Source organism: Microtus pennsylvanicus, chromosome 1 (genome assembly GCF_037038515.1).
Source record: "Microtus pennsylvanicus isolate mMicPen1 chromosome 1, mMicPen1.hap1, whole genome shotgun sequence".
Classification (NCBI taxonomy): domain Eukaryota; kingdom Metazoa; phylum Chordata; class Mammalia; order Rodentia; family Cricetidae; genus Microtus; species Microtus pennsylvanicus.
Genome location: NC_134579.1, coordinates 136762942 through 136783835, shown reverse-complemented (window position 1 = coordinate 136783835; position 20894 = coordinate 136762942). Strand labels below are relative to the sequence as shown.

Here is a 20894-nt window from a genome sequence, read left to right as displayed (position 1 = left end):
ACTTGGGGAATAGAAGGGGTAGGACCCCAGCCCCCACCCTGGCACCCTCATCAGCGCCCCCTTCTCACAGCAATGGAGTGCCCCGCCCACAGCCACTATGAGGTCTGCGCAGACACCTGCTCCCTGGGATGCTCAACCATCACCACTCCGATAGAGTGCCTGGACACGTGCTCTGAGGGCTGTGAATGTGACCCCGACTACCTGCAGAGCATCGCAGGCTGTGTGCCCATGGAGAAATGTGGCTGCCACCACGATGGTGTCTACTATGAGGTAGGAACCCAGCCACCAGGACAGAACCTGGAACTTTCTCCTGAACCAACCCCTACCCACCAGCACTATAGCCTTCCCACCACCCAACCTCCTGACTATCTCTCTGCCCACATCTGTCCCCTCCCCTCACCCTGACTGGGTACACCATGTCCTCGTCCCGTCCTTAATTCTCCTCCTTCTGGTCTACCCTCCTCACGGCAGTGGTAAAGACCTTTCCAAACGTCACTATGAATTGTGATGTTTTAAACTCTCTCCTGGCTCCTGAAGTCAAGACTTAACCTTTTGGTACCATGCCTGGGCCAAGGTGGCTCTCCCGTTGTCAGTCAGCTTGGTGAAGTCCTGCTCTACTGAGATAAAGATGTGGAAAAAAGGAAAAGCTTCTCAAGTGGTGGTCCTGGGCACTTTGTCTCTGCAGGTGCTTGAGAGCAGCAAGCAGGCAAGAGTGGGTGGCAGGCTCTTGTGCCACAGCTCTGGCTCAAGCTTGGGTAACAAGACCTTTAGCTTTGAAGTATGACGGTTCTGGTAAAGGCCTAAGAGGTAAAGGGTTCCTTAGCCCTTGGCAGCGGTCAGTGCTCCACCCTAGCCTGGGGTATGGGAGTTCTCTGGATCTCTTCCTTCATCCTTCCTAATCCTGCCACGTCCTCTATCCCCACTGCAGCTGTTAGCTCCCATCCTTCAGCTGTCAATCAGCCGCTCTGCTGCTTTTGCAGTCCAGCCCTCTGCTAATTTGGCTGATCTCTCCTTCAGCGGTCAAGCTTGCAGCATTTACACCTAGGCTTGCTGGGCCGCCACCGCCACTCCATTGTCTCTGCTGCCACCGCACTCTGTCATCTGTCTCGCTGCTTTCTTCATGTTGCCAGCTCTCGCGGCTAATTCGCTAGAGGAGCTGGACAGCATGCTCACACTGCCTAGCGGGGTGTTTGCACCAATCACAGCTTCGCCTCTTCAGCACCAGCCAGTGACAGTCACCACCAGGCCAGCAGGGGAAGCACTTTGCCCCCAGTGTAGAAATGAGTATAGGGTCACCGAGAGTTCACAAAGATCTGTGATAGGGAAAGGGCTGGTAAAAACCAAGTCTTGGCTAAAGCTGCACCTTCAGGGGCCAGAACAACCAGCTCTAACCTTCTCCGCAGACCCGTAGAGTGCTCAAAACCACAGCTGCTGACATGAGCCTGATCTGGCTGGCTCGTTTGAGTAGCAGTCCTTCTGCTCAGGGAAGCTACAACAGCAAGAGAGTCCGATAGCTGACGAGCGGGGAACCGGATTACCTGATCCTCCAATATCTTAGATTATAATAGTCTTTAAGATTTATTTTTAGTTTTTATGTAAGCATTCTGTTTCCTTGTATGTCTGCGCACCATGTGTGTTCCTGGCGGGTGTCAGCAAAGAAGCCAGAAGAGGGCATCAGATCCTTTGGGACTGTGAGCTGCCGTGTGGATGCTGGGAATCAAACCCCAGTCCTTCAGAAGAGCAGCCAGTGCTCTTAATCACTGAGCCATTACTCCAGTCCCAGTTTATGACAGCTGCCAGTGCCCCAAGGAGAGATGTGTCCTCTCCTCTGTCCTATGACCAGAGAGGAGATTTTATGTTATAGCAGCTGCTTGTTGCCTGTGCTTCCTCCTCCTACTCCCCCACATAGAGCGCTGCCTTAACTTGTAGGTGTGGGTGTGTTGTATGTGTTTGTGGGGGGGGTGTTTGTGTGTGTTTGTGTGTCTGTATGTGTGTCTGTGTGTGTGTCTGTGTGTGTCTGTTGGGGTGTTTGTGTGTGTCTGCCTGTGTGGGGTGTTTGTGTATGTGTTTGTATGTGCTTGTGTGTGTTTGGGTGTTTTTGTCTGTGTATGTGTGTGTTTGTCTCTGTGTGTGGGATGTTTGTGTGTGTGTGCCTGTGGGGAGGTATTTGTGTGTGTGTCTGTATGTGTTTGTGTGTGTTTGTCTGTGGGGAAGGGTGTTCATGTGTGTTTGTGTGTTCGTCTGTGTGTGGGGTGTTTGTGTGTGTGTCTTTGTCTGTGTGTTTGCGTGTGTCTGTGTGTGTGCTGAAACTCTGCCTTTTTTATAGAACTGTGAAGATTCTGAGAGCAGTACCCACCCTGTACTTCTCTTCCCGTGAACAATAATAATAAAAGCTAGTGCGTGGGTGGCACTGTCCACGGGCCTGTGTACATATACACATCACACAGACACTTTTCATCATGAAATCAAACGTAATGTTACGAGAAGAGTGAAATATTTCACCGGGCTCATTGAGCACATAGATTGTGACATCTATCACTGTACCCCTGCGCATCACTCAGCTTTAACAAGAATTGCTTTTTCCCCAGTCTTGCTTCACCGTTGCCCCTTTATGAAGGGGCCTGGATTACTGAACAGGCGTCTCTCTGCTTTCACCTGTACTTTAAGCATTTTATGAACTCCGTCGTATTGTCCTCATCCTGTCCTATTATTTCTACAGCCTGCAGATGAGGAAAGCGGGACATAAAGATATTAAGTCATCTTGTCTTGGGTCTGGAATGAGCAGTCTGCACCAGAGCCTTTGCTGTTTTGTTTTGATGGCCTTGGTATGTGGCCCTAAGTGACTCACTATGCAGTCCAGACTGGTCTCAAACTTTCAGCCATCCTCTTGCCTCTGCCTCCCTAGCGATAAGATAATGGCACGCACCATTCTGCCCGCTTGCTTTGTTTTCATTGACTGTTCAACTCTGCTTCTCCTAAACAGTGCCCATTTTGGAATGAATGGGCAACTACACGGATGGTGAATGAGCAGCTGGATGAGCTGGGCCTCACGGTCACCTGTGCCTCAGTTTCACTGACAACGGACCACGGACCACGCTGCAGAGTCGCCACTTTGTTAGCCCAGTGCTCTCTTTGCCCGGGACGCTGGGCATGCCGGAGTCCTCACCCCTCTGGTTACTGATGGCATGCTCTCTGTCCCCACAGCCAGAGGAGTCTGTTCTCATTGAAAGTTGCCAGCAGCAGTGTGTGTGCCATTCAGGAGAAGGCATGGTGTGCAAGAATCACAGCTGCAATCCAGGACAGGTGTGCGAGCCCTCCGGAGGCTTCCTGACCTGCGTCACCAAAGGTGCTGTACAGTGGAGCCGGGCTGGTGTGGGGGGACACAGGACAGGGGCTGGGAGCTGAGGGGAAAATGACTTCATGGTGAGAGGTGCAAAGACCTGTAGATTGAGGTGTCAGACTTCGGAGCCAAGGGCAGAGGTTACCCAGTCTGGGTGTCAAGGAGCCTTAAGGGATTTGAGGCTGCGGGACCCTCAGGGTAAGATTTTGATGGTGGAGGTCTGCACAGAACAGTGGGACTGGACAGCAATGACAGCTGGTGTTTAACAGGTGGACCACTGGGGAGCCCCACTAGGCAAAGTCGTGGTGTTATTGACTGTGGAGGACTGGTTGTTTTCGCTCCATAACTTTCTCAGGTGCCACTGCTATGCCTCCCTAATACAAACAGCTGTGGGGTCCTTTCCACAGCCCTTTGGGGGTGCGTCTTATACTTACAGGGCACACAGATAGCTGTGGATGATCTAGAGGATGATTCTGCTTACGTTATATGATACTGAGGAACAGAACTTTAAACTTCAGGGCAGATTCAAAGCAGGCTGGTTGACCCTGCAGACATTCTCCCAGCTGTTGTCTACTGATTCCAAACCAAAGCTTGCAGAAGCTTTAGTCTGTCCATAGTCCCAGACTAAGGCCCGAGGCTCAGCTAACTAATTGTTAAGTGTGTATGTGTGTCCCATAAGTGGAGACATGGATAGAGACACCAGCATGGAGCCTTGGACATGGACACTCGCTGTATCCAAGTAATGAGATTCCTAAGACAGAACACACCACGGCCCGTGAATGGAACTAACACCTCATGCCATGAGATTTAGGCTGGGGACTGAGTCCCAGTGTGAAAGGTTGAGGCCCAGGACCCAGAAATCTCACCAGGAAATCCCAAGCCTGAGATCTTGAGCCGAAGAACAAAGAACTAGAGTAGAGGTGTTTGGTCCCCTGGAACTGGAGTTACAGATGGCTGTGGTCCTCCAGAATGCTATGGACCAATTCCAGGTCTTCTGCAAGAGCAACAAGTGCTCTTGACTGCAGAGCTTATCTCTCTGACTTTTTCTTCCACAGCAACCCGAGGACCTAGGACTTAGGTGTCAACTTAGTTGTTGGAAATCTGGTCTCCCCTATAGCAACGTTCAGAGTCAATATCCCTGGCACGTTCTGAGTTAGATTCTGGGAACAGGTATGCTTGTGGTGGGCAGCCACTCAAGAACGTGTCTCCTGTTTCCACAGACCCGTGCCAAGGTGTTACCTGTCGGTCACAGGAAACATGCACAGAGAAAGGTGGCAAGGGTGTGTGCATACCCAATTATGAAGCCAAATGCCTGGCGTGGGGAGACCCTCACTATCATTCCTTTGATGGCCTGAACACTAACTTCCACGGGACCTGCAGTTACCTGCTGGCAGGGAGTGTCTGTCCTGGGGTCAGCACTGGAGGGCTGACTCCCTTCACGGTCATCACCAAGCATGAGAGCCAGGGCAGCCCTGCTGTGTCCAATGTGAAGAGGGTCACTGTGACTACCTACAACACCAGCATCGCCATCCACAAGAAGGAGATTGGCAGAGTCCAGGTACGTTCAGTAAGATGGCTGTTCAGGCTCCCGACGGAGCCTGGAGTGGGAATCTCGACGAAACGAGAGGTTGAAAATAGATGCGGATGCCAGGGCTCGTACCTGAGAGCCAGTGGTAAGAGCTGGTGGTGACCATGTCAGTCAGGAGGAAGCCGTGGCAGGAGGAGGGAAGGAACGGGGACAGCAGAGCTCCATCCGCACACGCTGCTCCCTTGACCCCACTAGCTCCCTCTCTCTAGGTGAATGGAGTTCTGACGGCCTTGCCTGTCTACCTGGCTGGTGGGCGGATTTCAGTGGTCCACGGGGGCTCCAAGGCTATTGTGGTGACAGACTTCGGGCTTCAAGTCATCTATGACTGGAACTGGAGGGTAGAAGTTGTACTGTCAAGTAGCTATTATGGCGCAGTGTGTGGGCTCTGTGGAAACATGGACAAAAACCCCCAAAATGACCAAGTCTTCCCTAACGGCACAACGGCACCCTCAATACCCACCTGGGGTGGCAGCTGGCAGATTCCAGGGTGGGACCCTCTTTGCTGGAATGAATGTCAGGGTTCCTGTCCAGTGTGCCCAGAGGACCGAGTAGAGGAATATGAGGGCCCTGGCTACTGTGGACCTCTGGCCCCTGACACAGTGGGCCCCTTCACCAGCTGCCATGCCCGTGTGCCTCCTGAGAACTTCTTCAAGGGCTGCGTGCTGGATGTCTGCATGGGTGGTCAAGTCAAAGACATTCTATGCCAGTCACTGGCTGCCTATGCTGCTGCCTGCCAGGCCGCTGGCATCCAAATAAAGGACTGGAGGACTCAGGCTGGCTGTGGTGAGTGGTGGGGACCAGGGCAAGGGCTGGGCTGGCTCCACTCCCACCCTTTGGGTCTTTCTGCTGGCTTCTGTTTGTCGCTGTCTCCTGGCTGTCTCTGTGTGTCCCCAGTTCATCATCTCTGTCTGCCTCTCACGACATCTGCTCTACTTTGTCTCGGCTTCCCTCCCGGACTGCATCACTGGATCTGGTAGTCTCCCTGTCCCCTTCTGTCTCTGCTGATGACTCATGCCACTCTGTGCCCAGAGGGCACTCCAACACCATTCTTCATTTCTCTCCCGCCCTTCTTCCACCCACAGAGATGCCCTGCCCTGACAACAGCCACTATGAGCTCTGTGGCCCACCCTGCCCAGCCAGCTGCCCACCCCCTGCACGCCACACAACCCCAGCTGCATGTGGCGGGCCCTGTGTGGAGGGGTGCCAGTGTGACCAGGGCTTCGTGCTAAGTGCTGGGCAGTGCGTTCCCCTGGACAGTGGCTGTGGCTGCTGGGTCAATGGCACATACCATGAAGCAGGCACCGAGTTTTGGACTGATACCAGTTGCTCTAAGAGGTGTCGCTGTGAACCTGGAGGTGAATCCCTGGTGTGCATGTCTGCCAGCTGCAGGCCAGATGAGAAGTGTGCCTTGTTGCCCTCCGGCCAGCTCAGCTGCCAACCCACAAGCATAGCTGAGTGCCAAGCCTGGGGCGATCCCCATTACATCACCCTCGATGGGCACTGGTTTGACTTCCAAGGCACCTGCGAGTACCTGCTGAGCGCACCCTGCCATGCACCACCCGCAGGGACTGAATACTTCAATGTCACTGTGGTCAATGAGCACAGGGGCAGCCAGGCGGTCAGCTACACCCGCAGTGTCACTCTGAATATCTACGGCCTCAGCCTGACCCTTAGTGCCCGCTGGCCAAGGCAGCTACAGGTGAGTGGGCTGTGGGAAACGAAGCCTCTGCTGGACAGGGGAGATGAGGGATAGACCATTCCCAGCTTGGCAGGACCATGATGCTGGGTTCAGCCTACACTGTGAGACCAGGACGGCTGGAAGTAAAGGCTTCCCCAGACTCAGCCTTCTGTTATTCCTCTGTAGGGAGGAGTGCTGAAAGTATCTGCTTCACAGTAGCACAGAGAACAAATGTCACTTGTGTCTTTACTATTGATAACCAGCAATCATATGTTGAAGATCACTAATACAGAATGGTGTAGGCTGGATTGGAGCCTGTATAGACAGCACTCAATTCACGCCGCCCTCCCACATCCGCAGGTGGATGGAGAGCTGATAATGCTGCCTTTCCAGCTGGACTCAAGACTGCTTGTTCACATGAGCGGCACGGGCTTGGTGGTAAACACCACCTGGGGGCTCTCTCTGGCTTTCAAAGGCAATTTCCTGCGCCTGCGTGTGCCTGCAGCCTATGCGGGCGCCCTTTGTGGCCTATGCGGGAACTACAACAAAAATCCCAATGACGATGAGACAGCTGTGGGGAAACCTGAGAGCTGGAAGGTGGGCGGAGCCCCAGGCTGTGACCAGTGCATGAAGGAGCAGTGCCCAAAACCCTGCACACCTGAGCAACGGAAACCCTTCCGTGGCCCCAACGCCTGCGGCATCATCTCAGACCCCGCAGGTCCACTAGCACCCTGCCACAGCCTCCTGCCACCCACGCGGTACTTCGAGGCTTGCTTGCTGGATGCCTGTCAAGTTCAGCGCCATCCAGGAGGTCTCTGTCCTGCCGTGGCCACCTATGTGGCAGCTTGTCAGGCTGCTGGAGCCCAACTTGGAGAGTGGAGAAAGCCAGACTTCTGTCGTGAGTACTGACCCTTGGAGCTCCACAAAGACAGGGTCTCCCCCAACTCTTTACAGGGGCTCTAAGACAAGAGCCCTGTTGTTCTAGTGAAGCTCAAGGCCCAGCTCCACCACCTCCTGTCAGAGATACATCCTGGCACTGATACTGAAAACCACCAGTGGGGTAGGGAAGAACCCAGCTACACACTCAAAGTCACACAGCCTGGGTGCAGACCACTCTGGAAGGGACATTTTGCTAGTGGACTTGGATATGACCATTGACAGTTACTCAGCAAGGAGTGCGTGTCAGAGGCCAAGGGAGCTATGCCCAGTGAGACCCTACACTGCCTGCCACACACTGGTCAGATGTCAGACTTCTCAGCTGGAATCAGGACCTGTCCTGGGCAGATCCAAGCAGACTGAGTCAGGAGGTGGGGGCAGCACATTCAGGCAGATCTGCTGAGTCAGGGGCACCCTGTCTATGGCACCCAATCACATACACACTGGCAGGGTCACACTGCTGCCACCACTGCCTCTGCCTGACTCTCCCTTGCTCTGTCCCCACAGCCCTCCAGTGTCCTGCCAACAGTCACTACCAGCTCTGTGGTGACTCCTGCCCTGTGAGCTGCCCAAGCCTCTCGGCCCCCGAGGGCTGTGAAACCACCTGCCGGGAAGGCTGTGCCTGTGATTCTGGCTTTGTGCTCAGTGGTGACACCTGTGTGCCCGTGGGCCAGTGTGGCTGCCTCTACAATGGACGCTACTACCAGCTGGGTGCCACATTCTACCCAGGCCCTGAGTGCGAGTGGCTCTGTGTGTGTAAGTCAGACGGGCAGGTCATCTGCCAGATAGAGTCCTGTGGTATCCATGAGGAGTGCCGGTTAGTGGATGGCATCCGTGCCTGCCATCCCAGAAGCTCTAAGCTAATGGTGGTTTTTAATGGCATTCATTATGCCACGCCCGACGGACTGGTGTATGACCTTCATGGCTCCTGCTCCTACATCTTGGCACAAGTCTGCCACCCGAAACCTGGAGATGAGGAGTTCTCCATTGTGCTTGAGAAGAACTTGGCAGGTGAAACCCAGCGAGTGGTGGTTATCGTGGCAGGCCATGTTGTGGTCCTGGCTCAAGGGCCACAGGTGAGTAGACACAAACCTGTTCATGTTCTGATAGAGGGACACAGGCCCATATAGGGTCATCTGGAGTCAGGCCCCTACGTTGGAAGGTCTTAGGGAACACTGACAACTTAAAGAGTCCTGACAGCGGGCTGGGCGGTGGTGGCGCACACCTTTAATCCCAGCACTCGGAGGCAGAGGCAGGCGGATCTCTGTGAGTTCGAGGCCAGCCTGGTCTACAGGAGCTAGTTCCAGGACAAGCTCCAAAGCTACAGAGAAACCTGGTCTCAAAAAACAAACAAACAACAAACAATCCCAAAAAAAGAGTCCTGAGATCACCACAGAACCAGGTGTTTTAGGAATTGAAGGTCCCAACCTGTAACCTACTGGAGACATCCCTACCATGGTAGCCTGAATTAATCTCACTCCACTCTAAAAAGTCCCTAGCTCTGCCGTGAGGGTCTGAGAGAGACGAAGTTCTATGGCAGAACAATAAGGGCCTCCTTTAAAGTGGCATGCTCTGACCTCTAACCTGACTGACCTTTCCACTCAGGTGACTGTGGACGGTGAAGCCGTGAACCTGCCCGTGGTTGTAGGCTCCATGTTTATAACTGTTGAAAGCCGAAACATGTTCTTCCAGACAAAGAGAGGGCTGAAGGTTCTCTTCGATGGTGATAGCCATATCCTTCTGTCCATCCCTAGTTCCTTCCGTGGACGTATCTGTGGCCTCTCTGGGAACTTCAATGGGAACCGGAGTGACGACTTTGCATTGCCCAGTGGAGCCTTAGCCCCCAGTGCTGAGGCCTTTGGAGCTGCCTGGCGAGCTCCAGGCTCCCCGCTGGGCTGTGGTGAAGGCTGTGGGGCCCAAGGCTGTCCTGTATGCTCAGCCAAGGAGAGAGAGGCGCATGAGAAAAACGAAGCCTGTGGGAAGATGCAGGACGCCAAAGGCCCCTTCGCGGCCTGCCACCAGGTTCTGAGTCCCTTGGAATACTTCCGCCAATGTGTATTTGACCTGTGTGCCCATAAGGGCAGCAAAAAATACCTCTGTCAAAGCCTGGCAGCCTATACCGCAGCCTGTCAGGCAGCTGGTGCAACCGTGCAGCCCTGGAGGACAGAAGACTTCTGCCGTGAGTGTCTGGGGACCCCTCTTGGAACCTTCTGGGCTATGGAGAAATCCCTGCCTGTGACAGGGCCTCCTCCAGCCCTGCCCCAGCATCCTCTGTGGCTTTCCGCTCTACTTCTGACCCGGGGGTCTCAGACTCTAGTCAAGAGTCCACTTTCCCCAGACCTCAAACCCACCTCTTCCCAGGGCCGTTCTCAGCTTCCTGCAGTGACCTGGAAGGGAGTTGGATGGATTAAGAGCCCACAAGAGTCCTGAGCTGTGGCTCACTGACCCCTCCCTCAGACCAAGTAGCCTCTTGTGTGTTCAGTGTTCAAGGCCACAGGCAATGGGTCCCCAATCCAAAACAATACACTTCTTTCCAAATTACAAGGTAGGAGCAGGTCCCCTCAGATGCCCCATGCCAAAGCAATGGTCCCTGGTGCTCCAGCGAAGAGCGGTTTCTCCTTCAGTTTCCTAGGCAGGACCTAGTGCCCGGGCGCCATCTAACAGCACTGAATCAGTCGGGCTTTGACTGTGGGCACCGTCTGTAGCTAAAACAGGAGGCTAGGTCCGTGCACCCTGTGCTCTGGTCATCTGCTGCATTTCCAGCTAAAGTCAGACTTCACCCCAAGCCTGATCCTTCTCTCCTGTCCCAGTGGCCACCTGCCACACTTAGTCGGAGCCTGGTGCCTTATTTTTGATATCTCTGTGTCTTTCTCTTGCCCCATTCTCAAGCCCATTCTTGTGCCATCCCGATCCTTTGCTTACACCTTCTATCTCAACTCGATACTCTGCCTGCCCCCCAACACCAACTCCACACTGTCAGAGCCTCCCCATTTCACCCTGACTAGCTCGAGCCTCCTGATGCTATCTAGTCAATGCCCTACCTTCCTCCATACCTTCCCATCCTACCCCAGCCATTTCAGTTTTCCAGGCCGGACTGTCCCAGATTTTTCACCTTCACAACCCCCCTACCTGATCTCCCACAATGCAGCATGGCAGCTGTTGCTGTCTACAAACCTGGATGTAAGCTTTGTAAGACAGCACCGGGGACTGCCTTCAGCATTTGCAACTTCAGCACCATCCTGGCCAGGGCTGGGAGGTCAGTACGTCAAGTTAGTCAGTGTCCTGCAGCAGGTGTGACCCCCCTTGCCTCCTCTCCCTACAGCTCTCCGGTCTCCTGCCCACAGCCACTACTCTGTCTGCACACGCTCCTGCCAGGATTCCTGTGCTGCTCTCGCTGGCCTCACCCAATGCACCACTCAGTGCTTTGAAGGATTTGAGTGTGACGATCACTTTCTGCTCTCTCAGGGTGTGTGCGTTCCAGCCCAACACTGTGGCTGCACCTTCAATGGCCACTATATACCGGTGAGCAGGGACTCCAAGCAGGAGAAGCTGGAGGGACAATCAGAGTTACTGTGCTCTGGGTTTCTGCTCAAGGATGCGGTCATGGGGGACCACCACCTGTCCCCAGCTGTGTGACAAGTGTCCCCTCCTAGTCAGTACCCCACTGTTTATGTAGCATTGCATGGTTTAAGGTGTATAGTAGGACATGGTATGTTACATGCAAAAACTACACCACCGTATAGAATGGATTCAGCATCCTCCAATCCAGTACCTCAGAGGCTCCTGGCCCCAGGGGGATGGATGCCTCTGCTGTGATAACTACACTGAGGTTTTTCTTGCCAAATTTTCAACATTTTTTTGGTTTTTTTCTCAATTTTTTTTTTTTTTTGGTTTTTCGAGACAGGGTTTCTCTGTGGTTTTGGAGCCTGTCCTGGAACTAGCTCTTGTAGACCAGGCTGGCCTCAAACTCCCAGAGATCCGCCTGCCTCTGCCTCCTGAGTGCTGGGATTAAAGGCGTGCGCCACCACCGCCCGGCTTTTCTCAATTTTTTGTTCTTTTAATTAATTAAGCTTTAGAAGGAGTGTAAACGTGTGTGTGGGTGCCCTTTCCTGAGGCTCACCCACTGATGCCAAGCCTGCTCTGCTGCCTGCTCTTCGGGAGTGTGTGCCTGTTACTTCCTGCTAACCACTCTCTTGCAAACACAGCGGCTCCTGTACCCCAGGCTCATTAAGCGTGGGTGCTGTGAGAAGAAGGAAATAGACTGATTATGTGACCGATAATAGATCAAATCCGGGAAATTCCCGGTTATTCGATATCATTATCAGTTGACTCTGTCCAGATTTCACCGGTTACTTCATTCCCACCATCTGTAACCATTACCCTTTCTGACCCAGGGCCCCTGAGGAAGCAGACACCGTTTTCTATCCCTAACATCTGATGAGCTCTCCAGGGAGGGAATGGCAAGACTGAGGCCTGAGGATGGAGCTCAGGGCAAGGGGGTCAAGGGTCTTGGGTCTGGGGGGAAAAATCAGGATAAGATGATCAGAAAAGAGATCCCAGTTCAGGGAGAGGCACTGCCTTGCCATGGGCCCTGGAGACTCGGAGATGTCCCCAGCACCTACCTTTCTCCTCCAGTTAGTTTTTTTCTATAGTGGTAAATATCTTCATGTAATTAGTTACTATATTACTACAAAATGAATAGATTAAAAACAATGGCCTCTTTTGTGTGTCTAGTCCTGTCACTGAAGTTTGAGGTAGGAGTCCTCCAGTCCTGAGTTATCTGTCAGCTAACAGGACAGAGGAAGATGCTGCTGTAGGCCACTGGCCTTTTGTCCCTGTAAACCAATGCCTAGGGAGGACTACTTCGTGGATAACAGAGGTTTGTGTGACTCGCAGCTTTGGAGACTGGAAGACCAAGGTGCATGGCGCAGGCTCTGGGGAAGCCCCCCGGCTGCATGTTGTCATCATGGAAACAGCTGCATGTCCCCGTCAACATGTACTCTCTCTCCTTAAAGAGTCATAAGACCTCTATCTTGGATATGCCATCCTAGAGACTTTACCAATGCGGCCAGCTTCCCAAGGCCACACATCTCCTATTTCTGACTTAGAGGCAAGGACTGTGATGAGATACTCATCACTTCATCCTGAGTACTTTGGCCCTTCCCTTCTCATTCAGCCTCGCCAGGGAGAATGGGTTCTTTCTTTACAAAACTTAGCCATGTATATCGTCCTTATGGCCTTGTCTCACTGGTCTCTGAGCCTGAATCTGCACAGCCAAACTTCTGGCAAACCAGAAACAAAGAAAAAGAATTTTTGTTTTTGAGACATGGTCTGACTACATAGTCTTGACTGTCCTGGAACTCGCTATGCAGACCAGGCTGGTTTCAAACTCGCAGACATCTGCCTTCCTCTGCCCCGAGTGCTGGGATTAAAGGTGTTTTCCACAATGCTCAGCCCTAGTCATTTCCCCCTAAAATAACTACTGTTTATATTCATTTGAAAAGAACATTTCCTGCTAATTGGATAAATCAAACTTACCCAGCCTCCTTGTGACTGGATCTGCTTGTGACACACTTCACCCCGGCTTCTCTTTCCAGGTGGTTGCGTGCCTCACGAATAGTCATTCTGCCCTAGATGCCCTTCCAGTTACAATGACATCTGCCATAGGCTAATACTAGTTTTTCAAGAGCATCTAGGATTATTCATACTTTCCCAACCTACCCAGAGTCCTGACTTTTAACTCCATAGTCGGATGAAGTCTCCAATCTCTTCACACCATTAATACAAAACCTTGAGGACTGAAGTCCTGCATGGGTCAGGGGAACAAGCCATGTTCAAACCATGGCAAGTGGCCTAGGCGGGAATCATTGTCTGCATCATACAGTGGTTCATCCTCCAAAGGACTAGCCCAGGCTTGTTCTCATAGTAACGGCATAATCTGAGACAGGCTAGTGATGGGGTACACTGTCAAGGCTCTTGAGTCAACACATGAGTTTGTCACAGGCTGGCCTCTGTGGTTTTATTGACAAATCACTGAGCCTACCATTGGGGAGAGGACACACACTGTCTCTCACTAGGAGCTTCCACAGGCTCCCTGTGTGAATGCACACCACCCACCCCTTTCTGTGCACAGATAAACTCTTCACTGATGACCTCAGACTGCAGCGAACTCTGCTTCTGCTCCCCAAGCACCGGCCTGACATGCTATCCAACTGGCTGCTCACCTGGCCAAGTCTGTGAGATACGCGCGGGAGTCCGGAACTGCTGGCCAGCCAAAGGTCTTTGCTCCCTCTCTGTGAAAGGCAACCTTATCACCTTCGATGGGGTTCACAATGCCATCAGCTCCCCTGGTGTCTATGAGCTTTCTTCTCGCTGCCCCGGACTCGAGAAAACTGTGCCCTGGTACCGTGTGGTTGCTGATGTCCATGGCAATGACAAGATCGTGGACAAAGTCCACATCTTCTTCCAGGATGGACTTGTGACTGTGACCCGAACCAACGGCGTGTGGGTAAGCCTGGGCACAGAGGGCACGGACATCTTCCCTGGGCTTTCCTTCTTCCTATCACGGTATCCTTCATCCTGACTATCCAGTGGTTTTGTGGTGTTTCCCTCATCTAGGTCTCTGCACTTTTTCTGGATTTGTACCTGTCTCCGAGGTCAGCCTGGGCCCCTCTCCTTGGCCTGAGTTCTTACACTAAGTAACTGCATAGCTTTGTTGTTGGTCTTAATCAAGCCTCTGCTGGTTACCAATGGCAGGAAACAAACACAAACTGCCCTGGGGGAAATGAGTGGACCGGGTCCATATCTGGGAAACCCCAGATACCCTGTCAGTTCACACCTCTAGGTTTCAGACTTGTCCCTGAAGCCAATGTCTATTTTTTTAATTTCTTTTTTTAAAATATTTATTTATTTAGCATACAATATATGCCTTCAGGCCAGAAGAGAGCACCTGACCTCATTACAGATGGTTGTGAGCCACCATGTGGTTGCTGGGAATTGAACTCAGGACCTTTGGAATAGCAGGCAATGCTTTTAACCGCTGAGCCATCTCTCCAGCCCTATTTTTTTTAATTTCTTGAGACCAGATGTATGTATCTGTGTAGTCTTGGCTGTCCTGGAACTCACTCTGTAGATCAGATTGGCCTTGAACTCACAGAGATCCATCCAGGTCTACCTCCTTAGTGCTGGGATTAAAGAAGAGTGTCCCTACGCCTGGCTTACAACTTCATTCCTAGATAGTTTTGGTTTCATGAAGGACGTGCCACCTGCCTCACCAAAACTGAGCAGAAACTGACCCAGCACAAGCCTAGGACTGCATCTCACTGAACTAGCCTGGACCGCCTGCCCACTTCTCGTATTGGGGGTGGAATGTTATGATTTGCCAAGCTGGCATCACAGGAAGTATTGGGATTCCTCAAGTCAATTTCTAGGTTCTGCGATTCCCTCTAGGAACCCAGTATATGGTTGTACCGAGATCCCTCTAGGAGCTCAGCACATGGTTGTACCGAGATCCCTCTAGGAGCTCAGCACATGGTTGTACCGATAGCCGAGATCCCTCTAGGAGCTCAGCACATGGCTGTACCGAGATCCCTCTAGGAGCTCAGCACATGGCTGTACCGAGATCCCTCTAGGAGCTCAGCACATGGTTGTACCGATAGCCGAGATCCCTCTAGGAGCTCAGCACATGGTTGTACCAAGATCCCTCTAGGAGCTCAGCACATGGTTGTACCGAGATCCCTCTAGGAGCTCAGCACATGGTTGTACCGAGATCCCTCTAGGAGCTCAGCACATGGTTGTACCGATAGCTGAGATCCCTCTAAGAGCCCAGCACATGGTTGTGCCGATAGCCGAGAATGGTTACAATGAGAGGACATGAGGAAACGGTGCATGGGGAAGATGCATCAACCAGGACATGCTGGATCATTATATCATTCTAAAAACTAGAACTTGCAGAGACCCCAGGTTTGCTCAATTGCTTACTTATCCATCTGATCCAAGGAGCTCTTCCCCAGCTTTGGAATCTGGGGAGGATCCATTGATCCAGTCTTCTGTCCACTGGCAAATATTAACCCAGAGATTCTGAAAGCATTAGTAAGTCAAGTTGAGTCACATTGCAGTGGGGTTAAGCTTGCACAGTGAGCTTGTGTGGACACAGCTCCAGCTGTCTTCCCACCTGTGCATCCCTCATGTATGGCTCCTCTCCAGGCCCCATCCCTTCCCGCGCCTGCCTGTACCTTTGCTTGAATCATTACTGTGATGAGGATGCCAGCGTGGTGGTCCCTCGGCTCTTCTGTCACTTAGGTCTCACTTCTCCATCTCCCCTCCCCCACACCAGGTGAACGGTCTCCGAGTGAATCTCCCAACTAGCGTGTTAACATCTGTGTCTGTGAGGAGGCTGTCCTATGGCTCCATGCTTGTCCGCCAGAAGGCAGGGGTCCAGGTCTGGCTTGGAACAGATGGGCATCTGGATGTGATGGTCGGTGATGACCATGCGGCCTTGCTGTGTGGGGCCTGTGGAAACTTCGATGGGTATCAGAGTAATGATGTGCGTAAATCTCAGGGGAAGACGCCGATGGAGAAGTGGAGAGCACAGGACTTCTCCTCATGGTGAGGATGGAGAATGGAAGGGGACCGGGGGAGGAGGTAGTGTGGGCGGGTGGGTACTTAGTCTGCAGCATGAAGTGCTAAGTGTCTGTCTCTTGCAGTTCCAGCTGATCAGTCAGCACTGGCGATGGACACTTCAAGAGCTGCATCTTCCAGAAGCTACAGTGATTGAAGGATGCCCTGTGTGTCCCTTCCCTGTCCCTCCCCCTTGCTGAGCCACTGAGGCCACATCTGAAAGCATTGAGTAAATGTCTTGACCCAAGCTGTGTGCCAGTGTGTCTGCCTCCTGCTGTCGCCCCAGCTTCCTCCCCACAGTGGGAGACATGGATGATGATGACGTCTATGACGGGTGTCTACTAGGAGAGGACAGGGGCTCATGTGTGGGGCGCGGCAGGTGAAGGAGCAGATGGCCAGAGTGGGGAAGCACTGGGGAGATCGGGAGTCATAGAGACAGGGGACTAGAGGAGTGGATGGTGAAATAATGATGGAGGACAGGATCGGGGAAGAGGTGGAGGGAGAGAGGGAGGGAGGGAGGGAGAGAGGGAGGGAGGGAGGGAGGCAGGGAGATTCTGGCCTTACCATTGACAAGCCTGGTGAGTTGCCTGCTTCCTCCCTGACTTGGTCCCATCACCTGTAAATAGAAATAGAACAAAGGCTCATATTTTCTCAGAGTTGGAGTGAGGATTTAGTTCCTGAGTTCAGTCAACAAGCAAATGAACAGAGATGGTGCTAGGGAAATGAACCAGTTACTCCACAGTTGCTGTGGGTTGTCGTTAGGGGTCCTACTGCCATGAAGAGACACCGGGACTAGGACAACTCTTATAAAGGATAACATCTCATTGTGGTGACTCACTTACAGTTCAGGGGTTCAGTCCATCATGGCAAAGAGCATGGCAGCATGCAGGCAGACATGATGCTGGAGAAATAGCTGAGTGTCCTACATCTTGCAGGCATGAGGAAGTCCACTGACAGTTACATTGTGTGGTATCCTGAGGACAGGAAGCCTCAAAGCCCACAGTGACACACTTCCTCAAACAAGACCACACCTCCTAATAGTGCCACTCCCTTTGGGGGCCATTTTCTTTCAAAATATCACACTATGATAAAACACCATGACCAGCCGGGCGGTGGTGGCACACGCCTTTAATCCCAGCACTTGGGAGGCAGAGGCAGGCGGATCTCTGTGAGTTCGAGACCAGCCTGGTCTACAAGAGCTAGTTCCAGGACAGGCTCCAAAACCACAGAGGAACCCTGTCTCGAAAAAACAAAAAAAAACAAAAAAACAAAAAAAAAACCACCATGACCAAAGGTGACTTATAGGAAAAAGATTGTGCTTTGGCTCATGGCTCTGAAGGGGAGTCCACAATAGCGGGAGAAGCACAGCAACAGGAGGCCAGAGCACGAAATTGAGAGTCACATCTCAACTGCAAATACACACAGAGAAAAAACAGGAAGCTGGGCAAAGCCCTTACTTTTCAAAACCTTGTGAGGGACTTCTGCCACCAAGTCTCTCCCATCCAAACTTCTTCAACTAATGCCTCCTGCTGGGAACCAAGTGTTCAAAGACCCAAGTTTCTGGGGACCATTCCCACTCAAACCAGCCCAGAGAACCGAGAATGGTGCCGAGCGCCAGGCTGAAAGAGCATATTAAGCTCCCGTTCTATTGTATTACACGTCAGAACAAGATGATACAGCCGGTTCGAGTCCTTACTGAGTTTCTGGTGGCATGATGGAGGGGCAAATCTGACTGGAATGGGCCCAAGAAAAATGGAGCCAAGAATATAGTAAGTATAAAAATTTCTTTCGAGAGTTTTATTAGGAACCAGGCAGCGTCTTCTACATCCAGCCGCCTAGGATACCAGGGCGGAGCAGCTGGAGCGTTGTAGGTCTTGTAGTTGGCGTTTTGGTTGGAGGCTATGAATGAAGAAGGTGTGTGTGTGACTGAGAGTGACGGCGGCTGAGGGCAGTGTGGTGACAAGTGGGTAGGGCCTGATGAAGATCTAAACCGTCTAGTGACTCAATGGGACATGGACATTAGGTAGTCAAGCAGAGAGACGGCGTGATGGGTGGGACATGGATACACACGACTGAGATTCTGACTGGCTGCAGCGTGGGGACAAGCTAAAGTCCCAGAGAAGGATCACGAGAATGGAAGCAGAGCCTGGTAGCTTTCAATATCATCGGCTTAGCCAGGAGGCAGAGACAAAGGTTTAGCAACGGCGCCGAGGAGAACGAGGATCTAACCCTAGATTTCATTTTCACTCTGCCACTGTGTCAGACACCACAGCCAAAAGCAATCAAGGATGGCGGAGGACTGACTTCATTTCACAGGTCGCCACCAATCACTGAGGGGAGCCGGGAACTCAAGGAAGAACCTGAAGTAGAAATATCGGAGGGACACTGCCTGCTGGCTCCTTTTCAGGCCCATGCTCAGCTACCTTTCTTCTACAGTGCAGGACCGCTAGCCTAGGAATTGTCCCACCCACAGTGGGCTCTTCCAGGACCTACTATCCCTCATCCACCTGCTACACAAACAGAGCACTTTAGCTTAACCTTTCAATTCTTGTCCCCCAGATTCTTGGGTTAATATCAGGATTCAACTCTCAAACACTTAAGTCTTTATAAATTTCAGCATTCTAAAAGTCCAAGGTCTCTTTAAGACTTCAAAGTTCTAATGCGGTGCTGAGACCTATAGCCACACCCCACCACCAAGGCTCAGGATGTAATTGAAAGAGGAGGCAAAAAGAACAAAAGAGCAGGGGGAGGGGGAGGGGGAGGGGAGCTGTGGAATACAGTGAGTTCCAGACCATTGAGGGCTTCAGTGATGCCCCATCAAAAACAAAAAAAAAAAATTTAATTCAATACAAAGATATACCAACTTGATATTTTTGATATTTACATGCTGAGGAATTATAGGAGGAAAACATTAAAAGTATTCAATTTCCATAGGTACATTTCTGTAAGAACATGAAAGCTCCCTGTATTCTGTCTTAGGGTTTTTATGGCAGGAATGAAACCCCATGACCAAAAGCAAGTTGGGGAGGAAAGAGTTTATTTCACTAATCCTTCCATATAACAGTTCATCATTCGGGAAGTCGGGACAGGAACTTAAGCAACGCAGGAACCTGGAGGCAGCAGCTGATGTAGAGGCCATGGAGCTGTGCTACTTACTGGCTTGCTTGTCATGGCTTGCTCAGACTGCTTTCTTACAGCACCCAGGACCACTAGTGGAGAGGTGGTACCACCTACAATGGGCTGCCCCCCCCCAGCACTAATGAAGAAAATGCCCTGCAGACTTGCCTTATGGAGGCAATGTCTCCATTGAAGTTCCCTCCTTACAGATAACTATAGCTTGTGTCAGGTTATATAAAACTACCCAGCACAGATACTAAAATTACTGTACTTCAGAACTCACAAATTGATAGGACTGGAAAATATCCTACGGGGTGAGCAACCTGGACACAGAAAGTTAGATGCCTCATACGCTCTCTCATTTGTGGACCTTAGATCTGAATGTTTTCAGGATTCTGTGTTCAAACTGGAATGAGAAAAAACAGAGGTCAGAAAGCAAGAAAAGAACCATGACGAGGGAGAGACCCTAAAGGGAAGTAGGAACACACAGGTGAGGCTAAAAAGGGGAGGGATATGAGGTGTGGGAAGTGTTAAGATGGGGATGGGGAAGAGATGGGGTATGAGGGATGATTAACCAAAAGCATGAACACTAACTGAAAACATTATTTATAAAAAATTAAAAACTAAAAACATGAATTGACGTGTCTGCATACTCCTAGAAGCCGAAGTCACTAAATGAAAATCTCAGTGCCATGCATAAAACGCCAATGAGTCTTTCATCAGGGAAGCCCTCCAAACAATACAGTTTATGGCCGTTTCTCACGGTTGTCCACCAAAACTAGATGATAGACTCATATCGCCGAAGGCACCACATACTTCGGTTGCAGAATACAAACAGATCAAGCTGGAACTGAACTGGAAGCTTCCTCCCTGCTGGCTAACTAGTTTAATGGTACCAGAATGTGCTCTGTAGCCTGCTGGGGCAGAAAAGTCATCAACTGTTTCACCCAACTGTGGGTCCTGCCTGTTACCAGACCAACTGACGAGGCAAGCTATGCCCGTTGGCACAACAGCAGCATGACTGTTTGGGGGGCAGCTAACCACTGTTTGATTGGCTCTACAGCTTGCTCCACAGGAAGGAATTCGTGCCTAGCACTGTGAGCCTTATTAAAAGTCCAGGCTGAGGAGATGGCAGACTCTGAAAGAGGCCGGGGGGGGGGGGGTCTACTGCTGGTTGGGCTAAGTGGACATCTAAAACTGCCTTCTAAGTATTTGTGCTGCACTCAGCCTTGGACGAAGAATCATCCCTCCGCAGTGCTGACAATACTGCCGTGACTCGTGAGTGGACTCAGAAGTCACTCATACGTGCCGAGAGTGAGTGACCGAGGAGTGTTCAATCCTAACCAAGGCCCAGGCAACGCTGAGGAAGAGGGCTGGAAAGATCCTAAGAGCTGCATGACGGTGAAGAACGCTGTGAAATACTGTCTCCTGGACATGCTGTGACCATGGAACTTGACAACACACAGAAGCTGTGGCTACCTGCACACGAGTCACACCAAAAAGGAGATGGAAGCAGGAGGAGCATCAGGAACGCAACGGAGAAGAGGCTAAAGGGCTGAATATGAGCACAACACGTTTTAGGCATGTTGGAATTGCCAAGTGTTTTGAAATTCCTA

At 51.7% G+C, this 20894-nt stretch overlaps 1 protein-coding gene across 1 annotated transcript in view; it reads left to right on the top strand.

Moving 5' to 3' along the window:
* Positions 1-16153, top strand: part of LOC142854237 (IgGFc-binding protein-like) — a 31862-nt gene extending 15709 nt beyond the window's left edge. The window contains exons 8-18 of the mRNA XM_075979562.1: positions 71-270; positions 3205-3346; positions 4561-4898; positions 5138-5711; positions 6011-6627; positions 6967-7504; positions 8050-8618; positions 9148-9721; positions 10865-11064; positions 13676-14050; positions 15878-16153. Coding sequence (XP_075835677.1) covers positions 71-270; positions 3205-3346; positions 4561-4898; positions 5138-5711; positions 6011-6627; positions 6967-7504; positions 8050-8618; positions 9148-9721; positions 10865-11064; positions 13676-14050; positions 15878-16153 — 4403 coding nt within the window. The remainder of the gene's footprint in view (positions 1-70; positions 271-3204; positions 3347-4560; positions 4899-5137; positions 5712-6010; positions 6628-6966; positions 7505-8049; positions 8619-9147; positions 9722-10864; positions 11065-13675; positions 14051-15877) is intronic.
* Positions 16154-20894: the final 4741 nt, after the last annotated feature.